The sequence below is a fragment of the Rhincodon typus genome, chromosome 4, assembly GCF_021869965.1.
Source record: "Rhincodon typus isolate 14 chromosome 4, sRhiTyp1.1, whole genome shotgun sequence".
Lineage (NCBI taxonomy): Eukaryota > Metazoa > Chordata > Chondrichthyes > Orectolobiformes > Rhincodontidae > Rhincodon > Rhincodon typus.
In genome coordinates, this window is record NC_063335.1 from 37,539,033 (window position 1) to 37,560,816 (window position 21,784).

The 21,784-nt window shown below is 37.8% G+C and overlaps 1 protein-coding gene across 1 annotated transcript in view; it reads left to right on the forward strand.

Moving 5' to 3' along the window:
• LOC109926832 (zinc finger protein 407) overlaps nt 1–21,784 on the forward strand; it is a 149,237-nt gene that overhangs the window by 24,188 nt on the left and 103,265 nt on the right. The window contains exon 3 of the mRNA XM_048595996.1: nt 10,285–10,463. Coding sequence (XP_048451953.1) covers nt 10,349–10,463 — 115 coding nt within the window. The 5' untranslated portion in view covers nt 10,285–10,348. The remainder of the gene's footprint in view (nt 1–10,284; nt 10,464–21,784) is intronic.

The window sequence follows — 21,784 nt, forward strand, 5'->3', positions numbered from 1 at the left end:
GAGAACATCAGAACTTGCAACTTCTCCTCCCAAACCTCATCGAACTATAGCACCATTCATTCACCATTGCTGGGCAAAATACTGGAACTCCCTTCCTAACAGCACTGTTAATGTATTTACATCAGATGGATTGCAGCAGTCCAGGAAGGTGGCTTATTACCGTAACATGTGAGAGCAGAGTTAGGCCATTCAGCCCATCAAGTCTACTTCACCATTCAATTGTGGCTGACATGTTTCTCAGCCCCATTCTCCTGACTTCTCCTGCAGCTCTTGATCCCTCACTAATCAAGAACCTATCTATCTCTGTCTTAATTACAGTCGATCACTTGGCTTCCACAGCCTTCTTTGGTAATGAGTTTCACAGAGTCACCACCCTCTTGCTGAAGAAATTCCTCCTCACCTCAGTTCTAAAGGGTCGCTATTTTCTCGAGAGCAATAAATTTTGGTGTTGCCATGAAGCCCAAATCCTATGGAATAATTTTTAAAGGGATTTGACCCTGGAATGTTTGCAAATCAAAACCTATACTTATTGCTTTTGAAGTCATTGAATGTGAAAGCTTAGATTTTAATATTAAGATACTTAATAAGAGGTTGGAGTTCAATTTTCATGAAAAATTTAATTCTGCAAATCTAGTCATTTGAAAGAAGACCATGGAATGTGGAACTCCGTACTAGGAGGAGATGGTGACATGATGGCATTGTCGTTGGATTAGACTCATGAACACCTGTCTCATGTTCTGAGGGTATATATTCAAACCCACCGTGGCAGATGGTGGAATTTGAATTGAATAAAGTTAAGAGTTAGCCTAATGGTGACCATGTAACCATTGTCCATTGTTATAAAATCCTATCTGGTTCACTAATGTCCTTTAAGGGAGGAAATCTGCAATTATTAAATAGTCTGGCCTACATGTGACTCCAAACTGACAACAATGTCATTGACTTTTCTAAGCATTAAATTCTGACTTAGCAGTTACGCCCATGTTCCATAAATTAATATTTTAAAAAATGAAAAAGAGGCTTCTGTTATGTTGTGTCTTTCATCGCTCAAGGATGTTGCAAAGCACTTTTCATTAAACCTTTTAAGTGTAGGCATTGCTATATTGTAGGAAACATGGCAGGCAATTTGTGCACAGCAAGCTACCACAAACAGCAATGTGATAATGGCCAGATCAACTGGATTTTTTTTCAGTAATGCTGACAGAGTGATAAACATTGGCCAGGAGATGGAACTGAACTGCCCTGTCATGTTTGAAATAGTGGATCTTTAACCAGAGAGGAAATGGGTCCTAGATGAATATCTCATCTGAAAGACTAGACTTCTGACACACATTATGCGCCTCAACTACTCTCTGTAACAGTGAGTTCCACGTTCTTATCACTGTTTGGGTAAAGATGTTTCTTCTGAATTTTCTATTGAATTTAATAGCAATTGTTATATTGACAGTCTTCAGGGCTGTCTTGAGAAGGCCTGACTAGAGTGAATCTTGAACCCATGACTATCTGACATAGCAGCGAGTGTGCAATGAGCTAATGTAAATAAAAGTTTACAAAATACCACCTGGTTCCTTCATAGATAGGGGGCAGAGGTTCTCAATCCGTACATGGCATCAAATGGCATGTTTATTTCTTAAACACCATTGGTATCTTGGGTTAGGCAATAAATGCTGCATTGTCAGTGTTACCCCCATCAAAAGGACACAATTAAACAAAAATTAGTCCTCTCCAGCCTTATCTGTTGCTGCTATACAAACCATGTCCAGTTTACCCGATTATGTGCTTGGCTGTGCCACTAAGCCATTGCCTCTCTCAGACACCCACACAGCTGTCTATCTTCTTTCACCTCCTGACATCTTTGCCTATTATTTGCACATAAGAACGGTACATTTCAGATCATTTTACTAGAGATAATATGCCAAAAAAGTCTATTCTTGATATAACACCACACATTTTCATTGTCCATGTCTTGTCAAATTCCAAAATGCTTCTGGCATATTGCCTACTGTAGCACACAAGAACTCTTGATGTATTAATAAATCAAAAGATGCAACTCATGACATCAATTTAAATGAATGAAGTTTTGTTTTTAATTTCCTTTTCTGTTTGCTTGTTTTCTTCCACACCAATAAATGTTTAATTTTAGGTTGATTTGAATAATATGATTAAAGTTGATCATGTAAATAGGAGAATTTAATTACTATAAATTTTTGCACATTTTTAAGATCTTACATAGAATGTAAAGCACAAAAATAGTCCAGCCAGTCCAGCATTTATGCTCTGCTTGATATGCTTGCTGTCTTTCTTTATCTAAGCCTATTACTGTCTTCCTTTCTTCTCCATTGTCTATCTAGATATATCCTTAAATGCATCGGTACTATATACCCAACTACTCCCAAATTTAGTGTTGATGCAGAAGGCTGAGAGAACTTCAGTGGAACAGGTTACAAGATTAGAAGTAGTAATGAAATAGTGAGTTCCACATTCTCACCCCTCTTTGGGTAAAGAGGTTTCTTGTAAATTTCCTATTGAATTTATTAGTGATTATGTTATATTGACAGCCTGCAGTTTCCATCTGCCCACAAGTTGAAGCGCTTTGTCTATGTTTACCTGTATAAATTTAAAGAGCTGTATTGGGTTATCTGTCTGGTGTCTGTTTTCTCGTGAAAAGTGCTACAGCCTATTCTGGAAAATCTTTGACCTTTCTGTTTCATCATACAAAGACGGAACTCAGATAAATTTTTGTATGTTTCCCTGCCCCAGCCATATTACTGTTCTGAAGTGGATGGCAATACTGATGTGATGAATTATGTTATGCAACTACTTCAATTAATTTGGTAGGAAAAGTTCAATGAGCTGCCTTGTCTGCAGATCAGCAGTAAGTGAGGTAGTCAGGAGAAATATTTCAGACTTTTAATTCATCAAGTATTAACACAAAGCAGCCGGGAATGAACTTCTAGAAGAGACTTAAATGACAAATTAATTTCAACACAGGTAAATGTGAGACATTATATTTTGGTAGAAAAAGTAAGGAAATCACATATTTCATGGAAAATAAGAATTTAAGTAGGATAGAAAAGAATGGATCTGGGAGTGCAAATACACAAAACATTAAAAGTAGCACTGCAGCTTACCTAGACGCTTTTTGAAAAATTGCAAATTAAGCCCTAGAATTTATTTAATTGAAAAGTAGAGAAGGTGTTAAATTTGTGCTATGCCTTGCTTGCACGGGCTTAGTTATTATAAAAATAATGTGGGGTACTTAAGCTGGAAAAAGAGAATTACAATGATGGCCCTCAAACTGTAAATTTCTTTCAGCTCAGCTTAATAGGAAAATTGCTTCCCTGTGCACCAATTTTAATTGTCCCTACCCATCAGCTTTCTCTTGTAACCTGTTTCATTGACATTCTCCCAGCTTCCTGCATCAATTTGTCCCTGTCCAGCCGGTCATATCCATATTTCACCACATGCCTCTAAATTACATGTAGTTTTCAGTATCTAAGTTGCTGGCTGTAAGTATTAGAATGAATGACAGACTGTGTCTCCATCATCACTGTCTTCTTGCTGTTCTTCCAGTTTGGCCAGGTTGCACTTGCATGTCTGGAAAGAGAAAGGCCTAAGGGCCCAGTTGTGGTGTGGGAAGTGAGAGAAATTAAAAGATGGATGTTTACACCATCTGTAGCAGGGAAAGTAGGATTTTTAAAAATTATTTCATAAGTTGGCAAGGCCAGTGTTTGTTTCCCATTTCTAACTGGGCTTAAACTGACCTGCTTGCTAGCTCATTTCAGAGGGAAGTTGACAGTCAACCACATTACTATGGGTTTGGGGTGAAATGTAGGCTAGACCAGGTTGAGGATAACAGATTTCCTTCCTAAAAACTGGGTGTGCTAGACTGGTTTTATGACAATAAATGATTATTTTATGGCCACCATTTCCCAGGTTAGCTTTATATTCCAAATTTTATGAACTAAGTGTAACTTTCACCATGCCATGATGAAATTTCAGCCTGTGTCAAATGGGCCTCTTCATTACTAGTCCAGTGACATTACCACTATGTCACTGTCCCCTCTAAAAATGTAAGGATGAGGATTAGGTATGAGGGTGTAACCTTCAACCTCACCACTGGCAATGGGGTTAGCAGTTGATCATTCTGTAATGGTCAGTACTGACTCCTCCATAGGACTCAGGACAGTGAGCACACCACTAGTTAGCTCCTGCTGTCTCTGATTGTGTGCTCCCTTTCCTCCAAGAGACATGTGAATGTGTCAGTTTCATGCAATCTGTCTCAATCATGTGACTACCATTGCCTTATAGCTGTCAGCGTGTGCAGGCTGTGGGGTGAGGGTGTGGTAGAATTGATGTTAGTTATGAATCATGATTGATAGAAATTGTTGGCAGGAGGATATTATATGTATGAAAGTAAAGAGTGTCTACATCTAGCAGTACAGTGGTATGATCTGATATTTGAGGATGCATTTGCTAGTTTTGATCGCAGATTGTTGTAGTATTGACCCCACCTTCTCAAAGCTGGACTCTTGATATTAACCTTGATGGCTATCTGCTGCACTGCCTTTTGGGCATGTGTCTGCAGAATCTTCTTCCCTCCTTTGGATAAAGGACAACTCTTCCACTATGCCTCCAGTGCAACATACAAAGATCCTGTTGTCTGCTCTCTCCCCTGTTCTTCCATTCTTTACTGTTTCTTAATTATGCATGACTGCCTGAACTGGACACAATATGCATCTTTAAGAGGAGCAGGCTAAATTTAAGTGGTGCTCAGAAGTTACCGCTTTTGGCCTATTGCTAGTACATACTGCAAGTGAACGGTGTGGTCAGTGCTGATTGCATAGTGCCATCATTGTAATGAGCAGTAACATGAAGTTGATGTGTTGGCTGCATTTTAACCAATGGATGTTGGTTAATCGTCTAGTAGCATCTCCACAGCCATATTTTAAAAATAATAGCACTTAGGTCAACCACATCCTCTCAGTTATAATTGGAACATATTTTGGAGACACTTTGTGGACTTTCTTCCCACTAGATGGCATTTCACATTCATCAGTATTTGAGTGTGGGATTGGTTGGTTGGGAGTGATGTGCCTGGCTGATTGCCCCACTGTGATTTATGTTAAAACTGTTATTATTCTCAGCTGCTGCTTTGTGTAATGTTACCAATTTTTTCCTCTTCAGTAATCTATCATTCCTAAAGAAACCAAAATATAATCTACCTTGGCTGCATTCAAAATCAAAATTATCAACAAGATCAGAATTCATTATATTGATTCTTAAATTTTGACTGTTACGAGTACGTTGCCCCAAATAGTCAAGGAATGCTAGTTGCTTGACGTGCCAGGGGAGTTGTTGCTGTATAGTGAAAATTAATATTGCTTTTGCTCACATGGGCAGTAGCCTGTTTTTATTTCATGCCAAGGTGATGAGGACTAGTAATTGTATGTTATGTTGTCCATGAACATCTGCCTGAAGACTGTTGCAGCAGTTCATCTATCACATAGGTACTGTATTTTTCTTTTTTTTTTCCCTCTTTCCACCTTAATCCATCCCTAGTGCTGTCCTGTAGTAAGGTTTTGATGGGACTATCCCTGGGCAGAGGCTCACATTAATCAGCCCCCTTGTTCAACACTATGGCTGACATAATTACAACCTGCGTACAGCAGTTATTCAAGTCGAGTCCTTGTCACTCGTGGTGCAAAAACTACACAGCTCAGATCCCCAAGGAGATTTCCTTATCACACAGAACAAGGGCTCACAGGAGTTGAAGAGAATAGAAATGGGGAAATGTCTGTTGGGAACGTTGTACAATCTGTTTGAAAAAAAGACATTTGTACGAAGGCCAAGGGACAAAAGATGAGCATTGTGCAAGTTTCTGAAACTGTATGGGACGTTTTTAAATGGCTGCATTTGATTTTTGTGAAGCAGCCATGTATTATTAAGCTGTATTTCAGAAAGTCAGGTAGCCTCTTTTATTTCTTTGCAATCATTCCACAGAATCCTTTCTAAAAATTATGAAGTTGTTCTTTTCTGGATTTCTGTAGATGTATGCATATGTTTTAGCAGAGATTATACGAAAGACTACCCTAAGATAAAAGAAAAATACTGATTACAAGCTGGCCACAAACCAATCAATGCTTCAAGAGTTTTAAAAAAATCACAATGAAGGCACAAAGCAATTTTACTATCATGTTAATTCCAATGGCGTATCAGGAAATAATGCTTTTGCATCTTCCAGGTTCATAATTTGCATCCTATGTGTTTTACAAATCATAAGATCAATTTGTTTTCCTGCCAGTCTGTACATTATGGATATATTTCTTATTAGGTTGAACTAGTGCAGCTGACAATATTGCCCCAATTTGTTTTGTGAATTTCGAGCAAAATCAACTACCATATGATAGTTTACTGGGTGAAATGAGCCATGGAATCCAGTTGTGCTATTTTTTATGTCTGCTATGTTTCTAGTGGTTACATTCAATGTTTACATTCATGAGATTTTGTTTTGTTTTGTACTTATATTGTCATTTTAATACTGTTTTTCTCCTATTTCATCGTCTGAATCCATTTTAGTGTGTCTTTATTTTACTAATCTACTTACTGTTCTGCATTACCAATCTGCCACAGGCTGCTGTATTCAAGGTCTCTGAGCATGAATGAAAATCAACCATTTTTTAAAACTCATTTTATTTCTGATGAGAAAGAAGCTGAGTAAGCTTTCTTACAGTCCTTTCCAACTAGAATATCTTACTGAAGACTGAAGCTGTAAAGTTCCCAGTGGGCTACTCTCATGCAGCTTATAATGTTGCTAAGGAGAGTGTCTGTGCTTTGCTTCCAGTTCAAGCTGCAGCATCACCTTTGCTGACCTTCGTCCTCTCTTACAGTTATCAAGTTGCTGTTTTAGGTAATGAAGGCAGCAGCAGTTTATCTCTTTCTGTTTTTGGGAATGCAAGATAACAAGATTATCCACTCTTCCAAGTGCACTTTTTTTTCAAACACAAGTGCAGTTTATCATTGTATACCTTTAACATGCTAGTATATATGAAAGTATAGGTGTGGCAGATTTTTCATATAGATCAACAAAAAGAGATCAATAATAGATATGAAATTGCCTCTTATTATGGGAGCAAGAGGAGGCCATTTAGCCCTTGAACCTTTTCCATCATTTGGTGAAATTGTGGCTGACCTGCAACCTAACTCCACATATCCACCTCTGCACCACATGCCTTAATACCTTTGGGCAATAGAAATCTATCAACTTCAGGCAAAAAAATTTATAATGGATCTAGCATTGTTTGTCATTTGTAGAAAGGAGTTCCAAATTCCTGCCAACCTTTGTGGAACTGTTCCCTAATTTCACTCCTGAAAAGTCGGGCTCTAATTTTTAGTCATTGCCCCCTATTGCTAGAAGTTTCTCTCTATCTACCCCATCTGTTCCCCTTAACATCTGAGGAAATTTTATCAAATCATTCCTTAACGTTCTAAATTACAGAGAATATAGCTCTAATTTGTGTAATTTCTTCTCATAATCTAACCCTAGGAGGCTTCTGTTAAATCTACCTGCAATCCCTGGAAGGCTGTATCCTTCCTACAGTCTGGTGTCTAGAATTAATCACAATACCTTGATTACTTTGCATTGCAGTGAGTGTGATTTATGTTTCAGGGGTAAGCTTCAACTCCTGCACTGTCTTGGATTTCATAAAAGCCAAATTTTGCATTTTCCTTTCCTTCCAATGTTTTTCAGGTATTGCCATTAATTAGGCATGGTCCATTTATTCTCTAAATCTAACTTACCCAAAATTCTGATGCCTGACATCTAGCTCGCACCAAGTTCTATTCACCTATCACCTCTCTACTCATGTACCTACACAGACACCTAAATTGTAGCAGAGTAACAATTTTAAAATTGGCATGCATGTATTCAAATCACTTCGTAGCCTTGCGGTTTGTGATACACCATCAATTAAGCCAATTATTTATATACCTCAACCTGCCACCAGCCTGATTAAGTACCTTTGGACTTGGAAATTGAGGCAGTCTGCCTGGTGGGTTGGTGTGGGGGGCAGAAGGTCTATATGCCCCAGTCTAGGGGAAATTGGGGACACATATGGGTAGCATAGACGTGGCCGTTGACAGCTACCACCCTGTTCTTACCTCTACCCCACCCCCCGGCACCCCTCTTCCCTGTGACTACACCATCCTGTATTGCCTAGAGGCAGCCGACCAGCCGTGGGACTAAATTGGTTGAGAAGCCTGCTCCTCACCACTGAAGTGCCTGATTGACACCTAATCCAGGGGACTTTCTCTTTGGTGGAGGCAGCATCCTTAAAGATGTCCATGCCCAAACTTTGCCTACAAAAATTTGGAACTTCCAGCAGTTATCTCTATATTAGTTAACGCTCATGAAGCCAGATGTACTGAGGATTTCCAGCAATATTTGTTGTTACTTCTGGTTTCTAGAAATGATGTTATTTGCCTTTGAAGTACCATCAGAGGTGCTGTACAAAGCATTAATCATTAACATATATAAACATTTATTTAATTACCCCTTTCCACTCCCATCTCTTCCATACACACTATGTTATCTGTCACATGCATGATCTTTGAAGTTCTCTCCTTCGTCTTTTTTTATCTCCGTTCTTTTCAGTGCTTTGTTCTAGTTTTGTTCAGTAACAGCCCTTTGAATTGCTTTGGGACATTTTGCAAGTCTTAGCTAATTCAGCAGGTGCAAGGGAACAGAAACAGGGAATATTGTCATAATGAAACGAATACGGAAATTTGCTGGAAAGGCTCAGCATGAACTGAGGAAATTCTAAGGAAAGGTCATTGAACCCAAAACGTTAACTCTGATTTCTCTCCATAGATGCTGCCAGACCTGCTGAGCCTTAACAGCAATTTTGGTTTTTATTGTGATAGTAAAAGATGGGTTGGAGGAGAGGTTGAACTATCTTCTTGTATGGCTGGAAAAAAAGCTTGTAAGAGCAGCAACATATCTGCAAGTTTATGTCACTATACTCTACCATTTGAGGGAGGGTATTTGGCTCAGAACCCTTTTAACAAAGGACTAGATACATAGAACTAAAAGATGGAACAAGGCAAAAGTATAAAAAATTAGATACTTAATATAATTTAATCAATTTCATACAGGATTATTCCAGGGATGCACAAAATATCTATATTGATCATCTATGCATGAATACCATGAAAGAGAAATTTTAATTTATTGTTACCTTTTTAAAATTTATATTTTATTGTATTTCCTCCATGATTCAGATTTAGAAAACGGAAACAGAATTTATAAGTGCTGGAGTCTCAGAGGCTTCTGTTTATGTTGAAATTTTACCCTTAAATATTGTAGCATGTAATATTTGATTGTTTACTTTTAAAACACTTAAAATAGTATTTTCTTTCATTTTTAAAAAGAACATCTATCTTGAAAAATGTACTTGTCTTTTTGAATTTATTTAACTTGCATTTAGATCTGAAAATTAGTGTGTTGTTCCAACAAAGCATGTAGATGAAGTAACATTTTGAAATGGTCCCAGTAGATCAAAAGTTCAAGTATTTGCGACTTCAGATTCTTAAGGTTGAATCTCGGGAGTACCTGACATGTCAGGTTGCTTACTACATTGTATAGTTCCCAACTTAGCCACTGGGTGGAGGTTCAGACATTAAGGAGGTTTGACTATGACAGCAATCATAGCAAGGGTTCAGGACACACAGCATCCTCATTTTGGACGGAAGAAATTGTCTGGTGAGAGAACAAAATGGGAGTGTAGGGTTGAAGCAGAACTATGTTTAAATATTCAATCACTCTCTTCCTATTTTTTTTCTCTCCTTAAAAGAGGAGCCCTCCTTTTTATAGTTTTACATCCAATGATTATTCTTGAAGAATATGTTGACGTGCAAATTGTTACTTTCACTGCCAATGTTTCATTCACTCTTTAATGACCTCTTTTATGAGGCTTTCAGGTTCTATATGATATATGCAAACCTAATCATGCCTAATTGTTGCAATACCACTAGCCTAATAGTCAACACGATGGTTATTTAGGTAACTTAAATACAATAATTGCCCTCCCTCCTTTTGCTTCAGTTCTCACTTCCTGTTGGATTTTCTCGGTTGAATTGTTATAGTTTATACTTACATTTTAACGGACTGTTTTTATTAAAGATTATAAATGCGGAATCATCTATAAAATGGAAATTAAAACACTATGGCTACAGTTTAAAAAGTGCTGATAGTAATTCAGTGTTTTTTTGGGGAAAAAAAATTAGGTCAAACTGTGCTGAGAACATCCGCAAGCATATCCTACACACTGGCAAACATGAGGGAGTACAAATGTACAACTGCCCAAAGTGTGAGTATGGAACCAATACTCCATTGGAATTTCGCAATCATCTCAAGGAGCATCATCCAGATATTGAGAATCCAGATCTGGCATATTTGCATGCAGGTAAGACTCAACATTATTTAGACTTCAAATTCTCTTTTTTTCTCTGGACTGCTTTATTGATAGCCACAATACAGACTTGTAGGGTTGCCAGTTTTGTTTGGACATTTTCTACCTGGAGGTTTTCAATATGTGACCTTCCTATAACTAACCTTAGCCCAAATGGCCTTTTTACAATTAACAAACAAATGCTCAAAAGAAAATGAGGATAAAAACACACTTGCACATTCAGAATTTCCCAATTTTTTTTTCTTCATTTGAGTTTTGAAATAACTTTACAGAGGCCAGTATCCCACCACCAAGTCACCTTTTATTTAAACGTGGGGAGTCCTTGACACTCTTTCAGTTCTCTCAGAGCCAGCTTTCAAAGTGAAAAGAACCCCTGACACTCCTGTTTATATCTGTCAGCCAGGGCTCCCTGATTGGACCAGATTAACAGTCCCAATCAAGGAACTCATATTCTATAAGGTTCACCTTATTACAACTACTACACGTTTATTTGGAACAGTGTTCAGGAAATTAACTGTCACTTCCAGTAGACTCCAGGACATTCCTGGAGAATTGGCAACCTTACACAAGTGGCATGCATGCAACATATCAGATTAAGTCATGATTTTAAAGCAGAATGAGATGGTCATGAATTTACAAAATGGTTCCACCAGATGACCTGTGTACTCTTGCTTCCAATCTAACAAACCTGGGGAAAAGCCTTGGGATCCAATTATGTTGAGTTGTATTAATTTTCAAGATCAGTATTTTCATATGGCTTCTTCTTCTTTATTTATATTTTGTGTATTGTCATGACAGCAAAGGACATTTTATATTGGCAAAATTAGCAGAAGAGTTTAGTCATCCTAATGCAACATATGATGAATTTAATACTGACAAGTAATAATTGTAACTTTTTTTCACAAAAGGAAAGAATATGCTAATCCTTTGAAAGCAAAACTTAAGTTTTTCTTCCTAAACTGACCAGGGCTTAACTGGAGGTTAAGGATTCTAAAAAGTGTTTATATTTTATGAAACAAGGAAATGTGAGCTTAAGAAGGACTTCTAATTTTACAAAACAGGGAAAAGATTATTTAAGAGCATTAATAAATAACACTTTATGAAATTAACAATATTAGTAGAATATATCAGAGTTTAGAGCTCCAAATGTTCTTTCTGTCTCTGTCTCTCTCATTGTCTCTCTCTGTCTCTGGCATTCTTTCCCTATTATCCTCTGTGATTTTTCAGGACAAAACCTTGAACTAGCTATCATCTCATTCCCCAGTTTCCTAGCTGAGTGAAATTAACTCCATTGTCCTTGAAATAATTTTAAACCTGTTATTTATATTGGATTTGTCCATATAGTTCTACTGTATTATATGTATGAGATCAAAAATTGCAACTATTATTTACCAAAGTCTACCATCCAGTAGGTTGGGGCAGGAAACCCACACTGTGTCATATATGGAGGTCTTCTCATATCAACGCAGCAATCAGGTTTCTCATGCTGCACTGAAGTGCTAGTTTGCTGCACTATTAAATGGTAATGACCATCAATTGTGTCACTATGGTAAAGTCTGAGTTAGCAGCCAGCCACTTCTCTACAGTAAAAGCAAGTTATAATGGAAGAAAGAGAGAACCTCCATTCTTGCAGTGCCTAGGACAATCTCAAGGCAGCTCAATGGTTTACAGTCAATTAAGTAATTCTAATGTGTAATGACTGTTGTAATATCAGGAAATGTGGCAGTCAGTGTGGCACAGCAAAGCCCCCACAAGCCATTAGATATTGATGATCAGGCAATCAGTTTCAGGGTTGTTTTCTAGCTGTGGTGGAATACTTATTTCTTCAAATATTAGGTAGAGCAGTTTTGCATTTGTGATATCACTTCCCCAATAGTAAATGATCTGCAACTGCTCCCATTTACTCTAGCCTGGAAACTAAAGATAGGATCACCAATACCTAGAGGACAGTATCTCACCCATTATCTGTGTCCTTCAACTGAACAGTAAATGTGCAAAAAGGTGAATAAAGAATAGCAGAAAATAATACAGTTACAACAATGACAAGTAACAAAACTAGAAGTAACTGGAGGATCTGTTCATCAGATTACATCAGAGGCAATTTTCTGTAACAAATGTGAAGGGAACAGATTTGTGCAATGACACATGTTTAATTAGTATTATGGTAAAAGTTTGTCTGGGTGGGGAAGAGTGATCATAATATATAATAACAAGTTTAAAAGTGATGTGGTTAAGTCTGAAACTAGGCTTTTAAATTTAAACAGATTCAGTTCAGAAATATGGAGGTTGAATTGGCTGAGGTAGTTTGGGAAATTTGGACATGAGAAATGTGGGATCAGCCATAATCCTACTGAATGACAGGGCAGGATCAAGGGGCTAAACAATCTACCCCGTTCCTATTTCTTATGGTCTTATAGACTTAACTTAGTTTAAAAGATATGATAACGACACAGTGACAAACATTTAAACAATTCATATTTCTCAGTGAATATACATTCTTCTAAGAAATAAAACACTGCTGGGGAAATGGCACAATCATGGTTAACCAGTGAAGTTAAAGATAACATTAGATTATAATAAATTTACAATGTTGTCAAGAAAAGTACAAAGTCTAGAGATTGGAGGGTTTTATAAATTAACAAAGGATGTCCCAAGAAATTGATAGAGGAATAAAATAGCATTGGAGTTAATTGGCAAAAAGTATAGAAACAAATTGTAAGAGCTTTTCCAAGTACATAAAAAAGGAAGAGAGTGGTAAAAGTGAATGTGTGTCCCTTAGGAACAAAAATTGGGGAATTTAATATGATGACTAAGGAAATTATAGAGATTTTAAATAGATATTTTTCTAAGGACACGATAACAGAACAAGTAGGGAACCAAAAGTCAAAAGGAGAGGAGGAAGTTAAAATAATTAACATTAGCATGGAAAAGTGTTGAAAAAAATAATAGAATTAAAAGCTGTCAAGTTATATTGATTTGATGGCCTATAACATAGTGCTTTGCAAAAGGTGATTGCACAGATGCTGGTTTCATTGTATTGTTCATCTAGACTGCCTCAGAGTCTAGAACAGACCCCATGGATCGGAAGATAGCAATGTAATAGTGTTCTTCAAAACAGGAGGGAGAGAGAAGATAGAGAACTACAAGCCAATTAACTTGACATCAGGAACAGGGAAAATGCTGGACTCGGTATTATGAAGACTCTTGTAGGATTATTTGTTAAATCTTTTGGAGATTTTTTGAAGGTGTCACAGGGAGAATAGCTAAGGAAAAGCAAGTAGCTATGATATTTTCATTTTCAGAAGATATACACAGGAGGCCATTACACAAGATTAGGGTTCGTGGGATCAGAAGTAATATGTTGTCATGAATTGAAGATGGTTTAACAATGGAAAATAGACAGTAGAAATAAACAGGCCATTTTTAGATGTCAGGCTGAAATTAGTAGAGTGTTGCAAGGTTCAGGACTCAGATATTTACAATCTTTACTAATGCCTTAAACTAGACGACTGATTTTATTCTATCCAAAATTGCTGATGAGACAAAGCTAGGTAGGAAAGTAAGCTGTGAGAACTAGACACAAAGGCTGTAAAGTGTTAGGAATTGGTTAATGATTGGGTAATAGGTGGCAGATTGAGTGTAATGTGGTGCTTATAATTTCAGTTGTGCACTTTGGTAGAAAGAATGAGTAAACGTTTTCTTTATGGAAGATACAAGATGGTTACTCGTTGATATTCAGTAGGGTTTGGGAATCCTTTTACACAATCATAAGTTTAGCAAGCAGTCAAGAATGTATGTGGTTTGTAAAAATGTAAGAGTCTTGAAATATCAGAAAAAGGAAATTTTGCTCCAATTGTGTTTGACATCGGTGAGATCACATGTAACATTGTGCATTGTTTGGTTGTTCTTACCTGAGGAAGCATATACCTGGGAGGGGGTTACAACAAAGTTCACTTGATTGATTCATGAATGAGAAGTCTGTCCTGTAGGAAGAAACTGAGCAGAATGGTCCTATATTCCCTGGAGTTTAGAAGAAAAGAAAGTGATCTCATGAAAGTATCTAAAATTCTTAGAGGCCTTAAAGTCTGTTTACTTGCAGAGTTTACAACTGTGGATCATAATATAAGGGACCAACACTTTGGACGGGGAAGAAGTGACATTTCCTCAATCGTAACAATGTGTATTTTTGGAATTTTCTACTCCAAAAGGTTATGGATACTCAGTTGATGAGTTTATTCAAACCTGGGAATGATCAATTTTTGGACAACAAAGGGAGCAAGATTTAAGGACTGGAAAATGTAGTTAATGTAGAAATTGTAATTCTATTCAAAGGTGGAGTGGTCTTGATTAACCATGAACCTTCTGCACCATTTGCTAATGTCCTTAATCTATGGTATATGTCTTCCCCCTTTACATATTGTACTACCATTTCCGAGAAATATTCAACCAAAAATATTTGCTTCAAACTCAAAGCTTTGTTAGTTCCTGGCTATGCTGTCAGTTCAGACAGGTTAGGTTCTTCAAAGATAAAAATTTAGTTTTCTCTTTGAGTATCAGAATGATTGACAGCTTGTTGCACATGTCTGTCAAAAAAATCAGTTTATAGTTTGTGCCTTAGATAAAATATGCACTTAGAAAAATGCTTTGAACTCTTGGGGAACAGAAGTAAGTGCTAGTGTTGCACCAACTGCTTGTCTTTTTGTCTATAGTGAAATAAAGCTTTAGAGTTGTTGCAAGAAAACTGGTTAAACCCACAAAATTAGAATGTGTATCATACAGGGCAGACTTATCACTTTTTTAATCTCATGTTTTCTCGAATAATCTTTATTCTAGCACATTCTCCTTTCCATTCAGATGCCCCCACATACCCGCCACAGATCTGTCCTTGGTATTTCGTCCCATGCCCCGCCTCCAGCCTGTCCACCAAGACCCCTAATCATGATGAAAATGCTGTACGCAAGAAATTTAACAGCAAAAGAAAGTTGTTGTTCGTATGAAAGGAGTGTGATACTACGAATTCCTTCGTGCTGTTTACAAGTTTTAATAAATTTGGAATACACAGGAATGGGTGCTGAAACAACAGTATTTGCACATGTCAATAATGACAACTGGGGTACAATTTGATAAATTAACACCTGGGCAGCATTTCTCCGTTGGCAAGGAATGCATCCCTGTAAAGCTACACTGAAGGGCACTAATTAACTAGGGATGAGATCGGATGTCCTGCCTTGGAGATCTGCTGGTCAGTCAGATTGCCTGGCTGCTCCCTAGTTTTAACAGCACTAGTGATCAGGGTAGGGACCATTTGAAATGCTCAGATTCTAATTCTTAAAGTCCAGGACGAGATAAGAAAGGGGACAGAGGTCTTGGTGGGGATGGAAGATGAAAGCTGAGGGGATGTTGTGGATCTTGATGGGTATGCTGGAGGTGGAGAGTGGGAGGGAACGCCTTCAGGCATAGATCTGCGGTGAGGCATCTACGTGGAAAGGAGAAGTTGCTGAAGAAAAGACAAGCCCATTCAATTTTTCTTCATAGGTGGAAGTTTTCGGTTGTTTGCGTGCTCTAACAAATTAACATTGCAAGGATTGCTCTGAACTGATATGTGAAATGAAATCTTCATAACCCAAGAGTACAAAAGACTGACCTTTTGAGGTGAAGTTGTGCCACTACTTTCACTCATATCATTGAAAGTGTTGTGCAAACATTATAGTAAATGTCAGACATTAATTAGTAGCCCAATTTTGACTCTTTGCAAGAGAATGGGTTTTAATTAGTTCAGATCAGGCCTTCATTTGTTAATCTGTAACTGATATTATTTGCTGGATTGCAAAAATGTAGTCAGTCGTATTGTACTTAAATTGTTGGAATGTAGACCTTTTTTATTCACTCATGGGGTATAGGCATGCATTACCTGTTCTTAGATGCCCTTGAGAACTTGGAGGTGAACAGTCTTCTTGAATTGCTGTAGTCCATGTGCTGTAGTTAGACCCACACTAATGTCAGGGATGGAATTCCAGGATTTTGACCCAGTGACATTAAAGGAATGGTGATATATTTCCAAGTCAGGATGGTCGGCGGCTTGAAGGGGAACTTGCAGATGGTGGTGTTCCCATTCGAGGGAGAATGGTACACAATAATCAGCAGGAGGTTTGCTTGCCCATGTTTGACTGATGCCATGAGACTTCATGGTGTCTGGACTCAATATTGAGCACTCCCAGCACAACTCCCTCCCCACTGGATACCAAGATGCTGCCACTTCTGCTGGGCCGGGCCCACTGGTGAGACAGGACATATCTAGTGACAGTGGCATCTGGGACATTGTCAGGTATGATGCTGTGAGTAAGACTGTCAGCCTGTTGCTTGATTAATCTGTGAGACAGTTCTCCCAATTTTGGCACCAGCACCCATATGTTAGTAAGGAGAACTTCGCAGGGCTGGTTTTGCCGATGTCGTTTCCAATGCCATCGTAAATGCTGGGTCATTTGTTTGCTTTCATTTCTTCTTTGAGACTTTGTAGCAAGTAACTGCGTGGCAGTTGAGTCATCCACATTGCTGTCGGTCTGGAGTGACATGTAGGCCAGACTAGGTAAGGATCGCAGATTTCCTTCTCTGAAATCAGCTGGGTTTTTCTGACAATATGTTAATTCCAGATATTTATTAAATTCAAATTCCACCATCTGCTATGGTGAGATTCAAACTTGGGTCCCCAGAACAAAATTGGATCTCTGGATTAATAGACTAGTGATAATACAACTAGATCATCGCCTTCCCTGAACTGCAGGTATCTGTCATTCTAGAATTACCTTGTTTCAATTTGCACAAATTTACCCAAGGCAGCATTTCTCAGATGGCCAGACATGTTGAAAGAAAATGCTTTGCTGACGGCAGCACCACTGTCAGCATGAAATGGCTGGAGGCAGGACTTCTGTCCCTCACTCTGGAGAAAGCCCTACCTCAGAATTACTGGTCCAATTTGATTGGCCGGTCGGTCCATAGACCCAACAGTGCCATCAGGAACATGACGACTATCAGAATTAAATCCCCCCCAATGTTCATCCCTGGATGCTTAATTTGGGTAACCTAGCAGGCGATCCTGATCATCAGCTCCTCCTCTTCTTCAGAACTAAGATTGTGAAGAAGTAACCCTTAAGTGATCATTAATTAGGTTATTGGTTGGAAGGTAAGAAGGTAGAATGCAACCTCAAAGATTATACCAGCCAATCACCTGCAAAGTCCTTTGAGGGCCCCCGTAAAAGTATGTCCCAGGTTCCAGTACTTTGATCACCAAAACCCCCAAGTTAAAATATACATAGATTGTTATCACTATGTTTCCAGATTACAAGGAACTGGCTGACCTGCCATTGAACGTAAACTGAAATGATCAGTATCTTCTATATCTTTTGTATGGAAACAATGCTTCCCTTTGATAATTTTTTCAAGATATGAAGTCAACTGCATTCCCATTGTATTGTTACCATGCACCTAAAGAAATAACTTGCATTTATGTAGCAACTTTCATGTCCTAAGGACATTCTCAATTGCTTTCAGCCTGTGACATTTATCTTTGAAGTATAGTCATTGCTGTAACATGGGAAACTAATGTAGTTCTGTATTAACCTACTTAAAAGACATTGGCATAATTCCAAATTGCAGGCTGATAGTAACGTTTTCCCTCATGGGTGTATCTTTTTGTAACTTTAAATGTAATCCTGAAATATTAATGTTAAAGTGGGAGATTTGATTAATGCCACAACACTGGGACAGTTTTATCATGCAGCTGAAATTCTTCTTGCGTGACATGCATTGCCGTTTTTGTAAAAAGTAATTAATATTGAATCTTTGCTAATCTACATTGATTATCTAATCTATCATTGATTCTTAGTTTAAAAAATGTAATGTATCACTGGCTTTTTATTGTATAAGTTGACAGGAGTTGATAAAGTATCAGTATAGGAAGTGTCAGAAAAGGTTAATATTTATTGATTTTGCTTGCATTAAAACCATTGTGTGTTTTGCTATTTGAGATGTATGGCCAGAAACTTTGGAGCATAATGCAGTTTCCTGTATGATGGTTATGCAAGCAGCAGTTTTCTTGTGACTTATTGCAGCATTGAAGCTAGGGAAGTAAAGAAAAAGGATGACAGATCCTTAATGATAAAAAAAGGTTACGAAATCCAGACCACCTGGGAACTGATTTTAACATGCTGAAATGAAGCACAAGTGTACCATTTAAAAGCCAAATAACCCCTGGCATTGCAAGTGTGAGTCACATTTAGTCTTTTCATCCACTTAACTAGGTGCTATTGATTTGCTGAGGAGGGTAAGCAGGTGATAGCTGAAGTTGTGCACAGTAAAGGACTGTTTCTTCAACAAAGGAAAATTGGTGATAGAATTAGCAAGCCAACTCCATTGGATATCAAGATTGAAAAGGATTCTGTTAGCTAAAATGAACATTTGTGTGCAGGTTATTTTTTTCTCTAAGGTATGCAGTCTTCTGCCTGGAAGCGTGAACCTCTTGCTTTAACTGCAAAGTGTAGATGGGACAATGAGGAGAGCACTGCAGCCTTTTCATTTATCTCTATCACCATACAGCTGTCAAAAGGGCGCAGCCAGTAACTAATGTCAAGGTTTGCATACAGTAGCAAAGATGCACACACACACGTACAACCCGCTCCTCCCCTAAAAAGTATACACAAAAAACAACGAAGCCCTTAGCTACTTTTTTTTTGAAGCTGTAAGGACATGGGCTAAAAGACATTGGCAAATATACAGAATGAAATTTCACCTTCTCTGACCGGTGTAATATGTCCCACCTTAAAGAATTACATCAGCACCTCTATCGATGTCCTCCTCTCACACAGTATAAGGTATGTCATGAAGGAAAAATGTTCCAAAATCACTTTGTCTCAATCAAATAATTATGAAATATTGCAATATTATTATCTTTTTATTGTCAGGAACTGTGCAGGTTCAGTCAATGATGATAAGAGTTGAGGGGTGAAAATAGGTATAAATATGTGTAATTAAAATCATTGGTAATAAAATAAAGCTTAGAATTCATATAAATCTATTGTTCTATATTTGATACCTGCAAACAGTGCACATAAGCAGTTAGATTGCAAAATGAAATTTTACTTTGTCAGGAAATTGTCTTGTGCAATTTTCTATTGTCTTACTGCTGTTACGTGTGTAATGTAAATAATTTAATGATACTTTTTTTTGTTACATATAAAATACATTCAATTTCTGATTGCTTATTTTCAACCTCCCAACTTCCACAATAACAATGAATTGCAAGCATATAGGACCTTTAACACAGTGAAACATCCAAAGGTACCATACCCAAATAAAGTCTGACAGAATTTCATTAGTCTATGTTCATCGTTCATCCATTCCCGGCAACGTCCTGGTAAATCTTTTCTGAACCCTCTCCGTTTTAATTATATCCTTCCCATAACAGGGTGACCAGAACTGCACACAATACTCCAGAAGAGGCCTCACCAACATCCTGTACAACCTCGAGGACATCCCAACTCCTGTGGTCAGTAGTCTGAGCATTGAAGGCAAGCGTGCTAAACACCACCTTGTCTACCTGTGATACAAATTTAAAAGAATTACGTACCTGAATTCCTAGGGGTCTCCATTCTGCAACACAACCCAAGGCCCTACCATTAACTGTATAAGTCCTATCCTTGTTTATATTGCCAAAATGCAACACCTCACATTTACCAAGTTAATCTCAATCTGCCACTCTTCAGCCCATTCACCCAATTCATCAAGATCTCTTTGTAATCTTCAATAATCTTCTTCACTATCCACTATACCATCAATTTTGCCGGTTTCTGCAAACTTACTAACCATGCCTCCTATGTTCGCATCCAAATCATTAACATAAATGACAAACAAAAGTAGACCCAGTACTGATCCCTATGGAACACCTCTGATCAGAAGTCTCCAATCTGAAAAATAACCCTCCACCACCACCCTCTGTCTCATACCATAAAGCAATTTTGTATCCAATTGGCAAGGTCACCCTGAATCCCATGTGATCTAACTTTACTAATTAGTTTACCATGCAGACCCTTGTCAAAGGCTTTACTAAAGTCCAAGTAAACATCTACTGCTCTGTCCTCATTAATCTTTTTGATTACTTCATTAAAAAAAACCCAATAAAGTTTGAGAGATGCGATTTTCCTCGCACAAAACCATGCTGACTATCCCTAATCAATCCTTGCTTCTCCAAATGCATGTGAATCCTATCTTTCAGAATCACCTCCAACAACCACCACTGATGTCAGACTCACAAGTCTATAGTTTCCAAACTTCTCCTTCCAGCTTTTTTTAAATGATTGCACAACATTAGCATCCACCAATCCTTCACCTGTTTTATAGATGATACAAGTATTTCTGCTATGGGCCTCAGAATTTCCTCCCTAACTTTCCACAACATCCTTGATCAGGTCCTGGTGATTTATATACCTTTATGTTTTCTCAGACCTCCAACACTTCCACTTTTGTAATGTGAACTGTTTTCAAAACATCAATATTTATTTCCCTGAGTTCTCTAGCCTCCATTTCTTTCTCAACAGTAAAAACTGACACAAAATATTCATTTAATATCTCTCCCATCTCCTGAAGTTCAATGCAAAGACAACCTCGTTGATCTTTAAGGGGCCCTATTCTCTCCCTCATTGCTGTCTTACTGTTAATGTATTTGTAGAACATTTTTGGATTATTTTTAACCTTATCATATCCCATCTTTGCATTCCTGATTTTCTTTTTAAGAATGCCCTTATACTGTTTACACTCTTCGAGAGATGATCCCAGCTGTCTATACCTAATACATTATTTGTTTTTTCTTTGACTAGAACCTCAATAACTTTATTCATCTATTGTTCCCTAATCTTACCAGTCTTGCTTTTTACTCTAGCAGGAACATAATGCCTCTGAATTCTTCTTATCACACTTTTGAAGGCCTCCCATTTGCCAGTTGTCCCTTTACCTGCAAACTGTCTACTCCAATCAACTTTTGAAAGTTCTTGTTTCATACCCTTAAAATTTGCCTTACTCCAATAAAGAACTTTAACTTTTATGGAAGACTTATCCTTTTCCATAACTATTTAAAACTAACAATATTATGATTACAAGTCCCAAAGTGTTTCCCTACAACACCTCAATCCACAACGATGCCACCCGAAGGTTGCAGGAACAGCAACTCATATTCCGCTTGGGAACCCTGCAGCCCAATGGTATCAATGTGGATTTCACAAGTTTCAAAATCTCCCCTCCCCCCACCGCATCCCAAAACCAGTCCA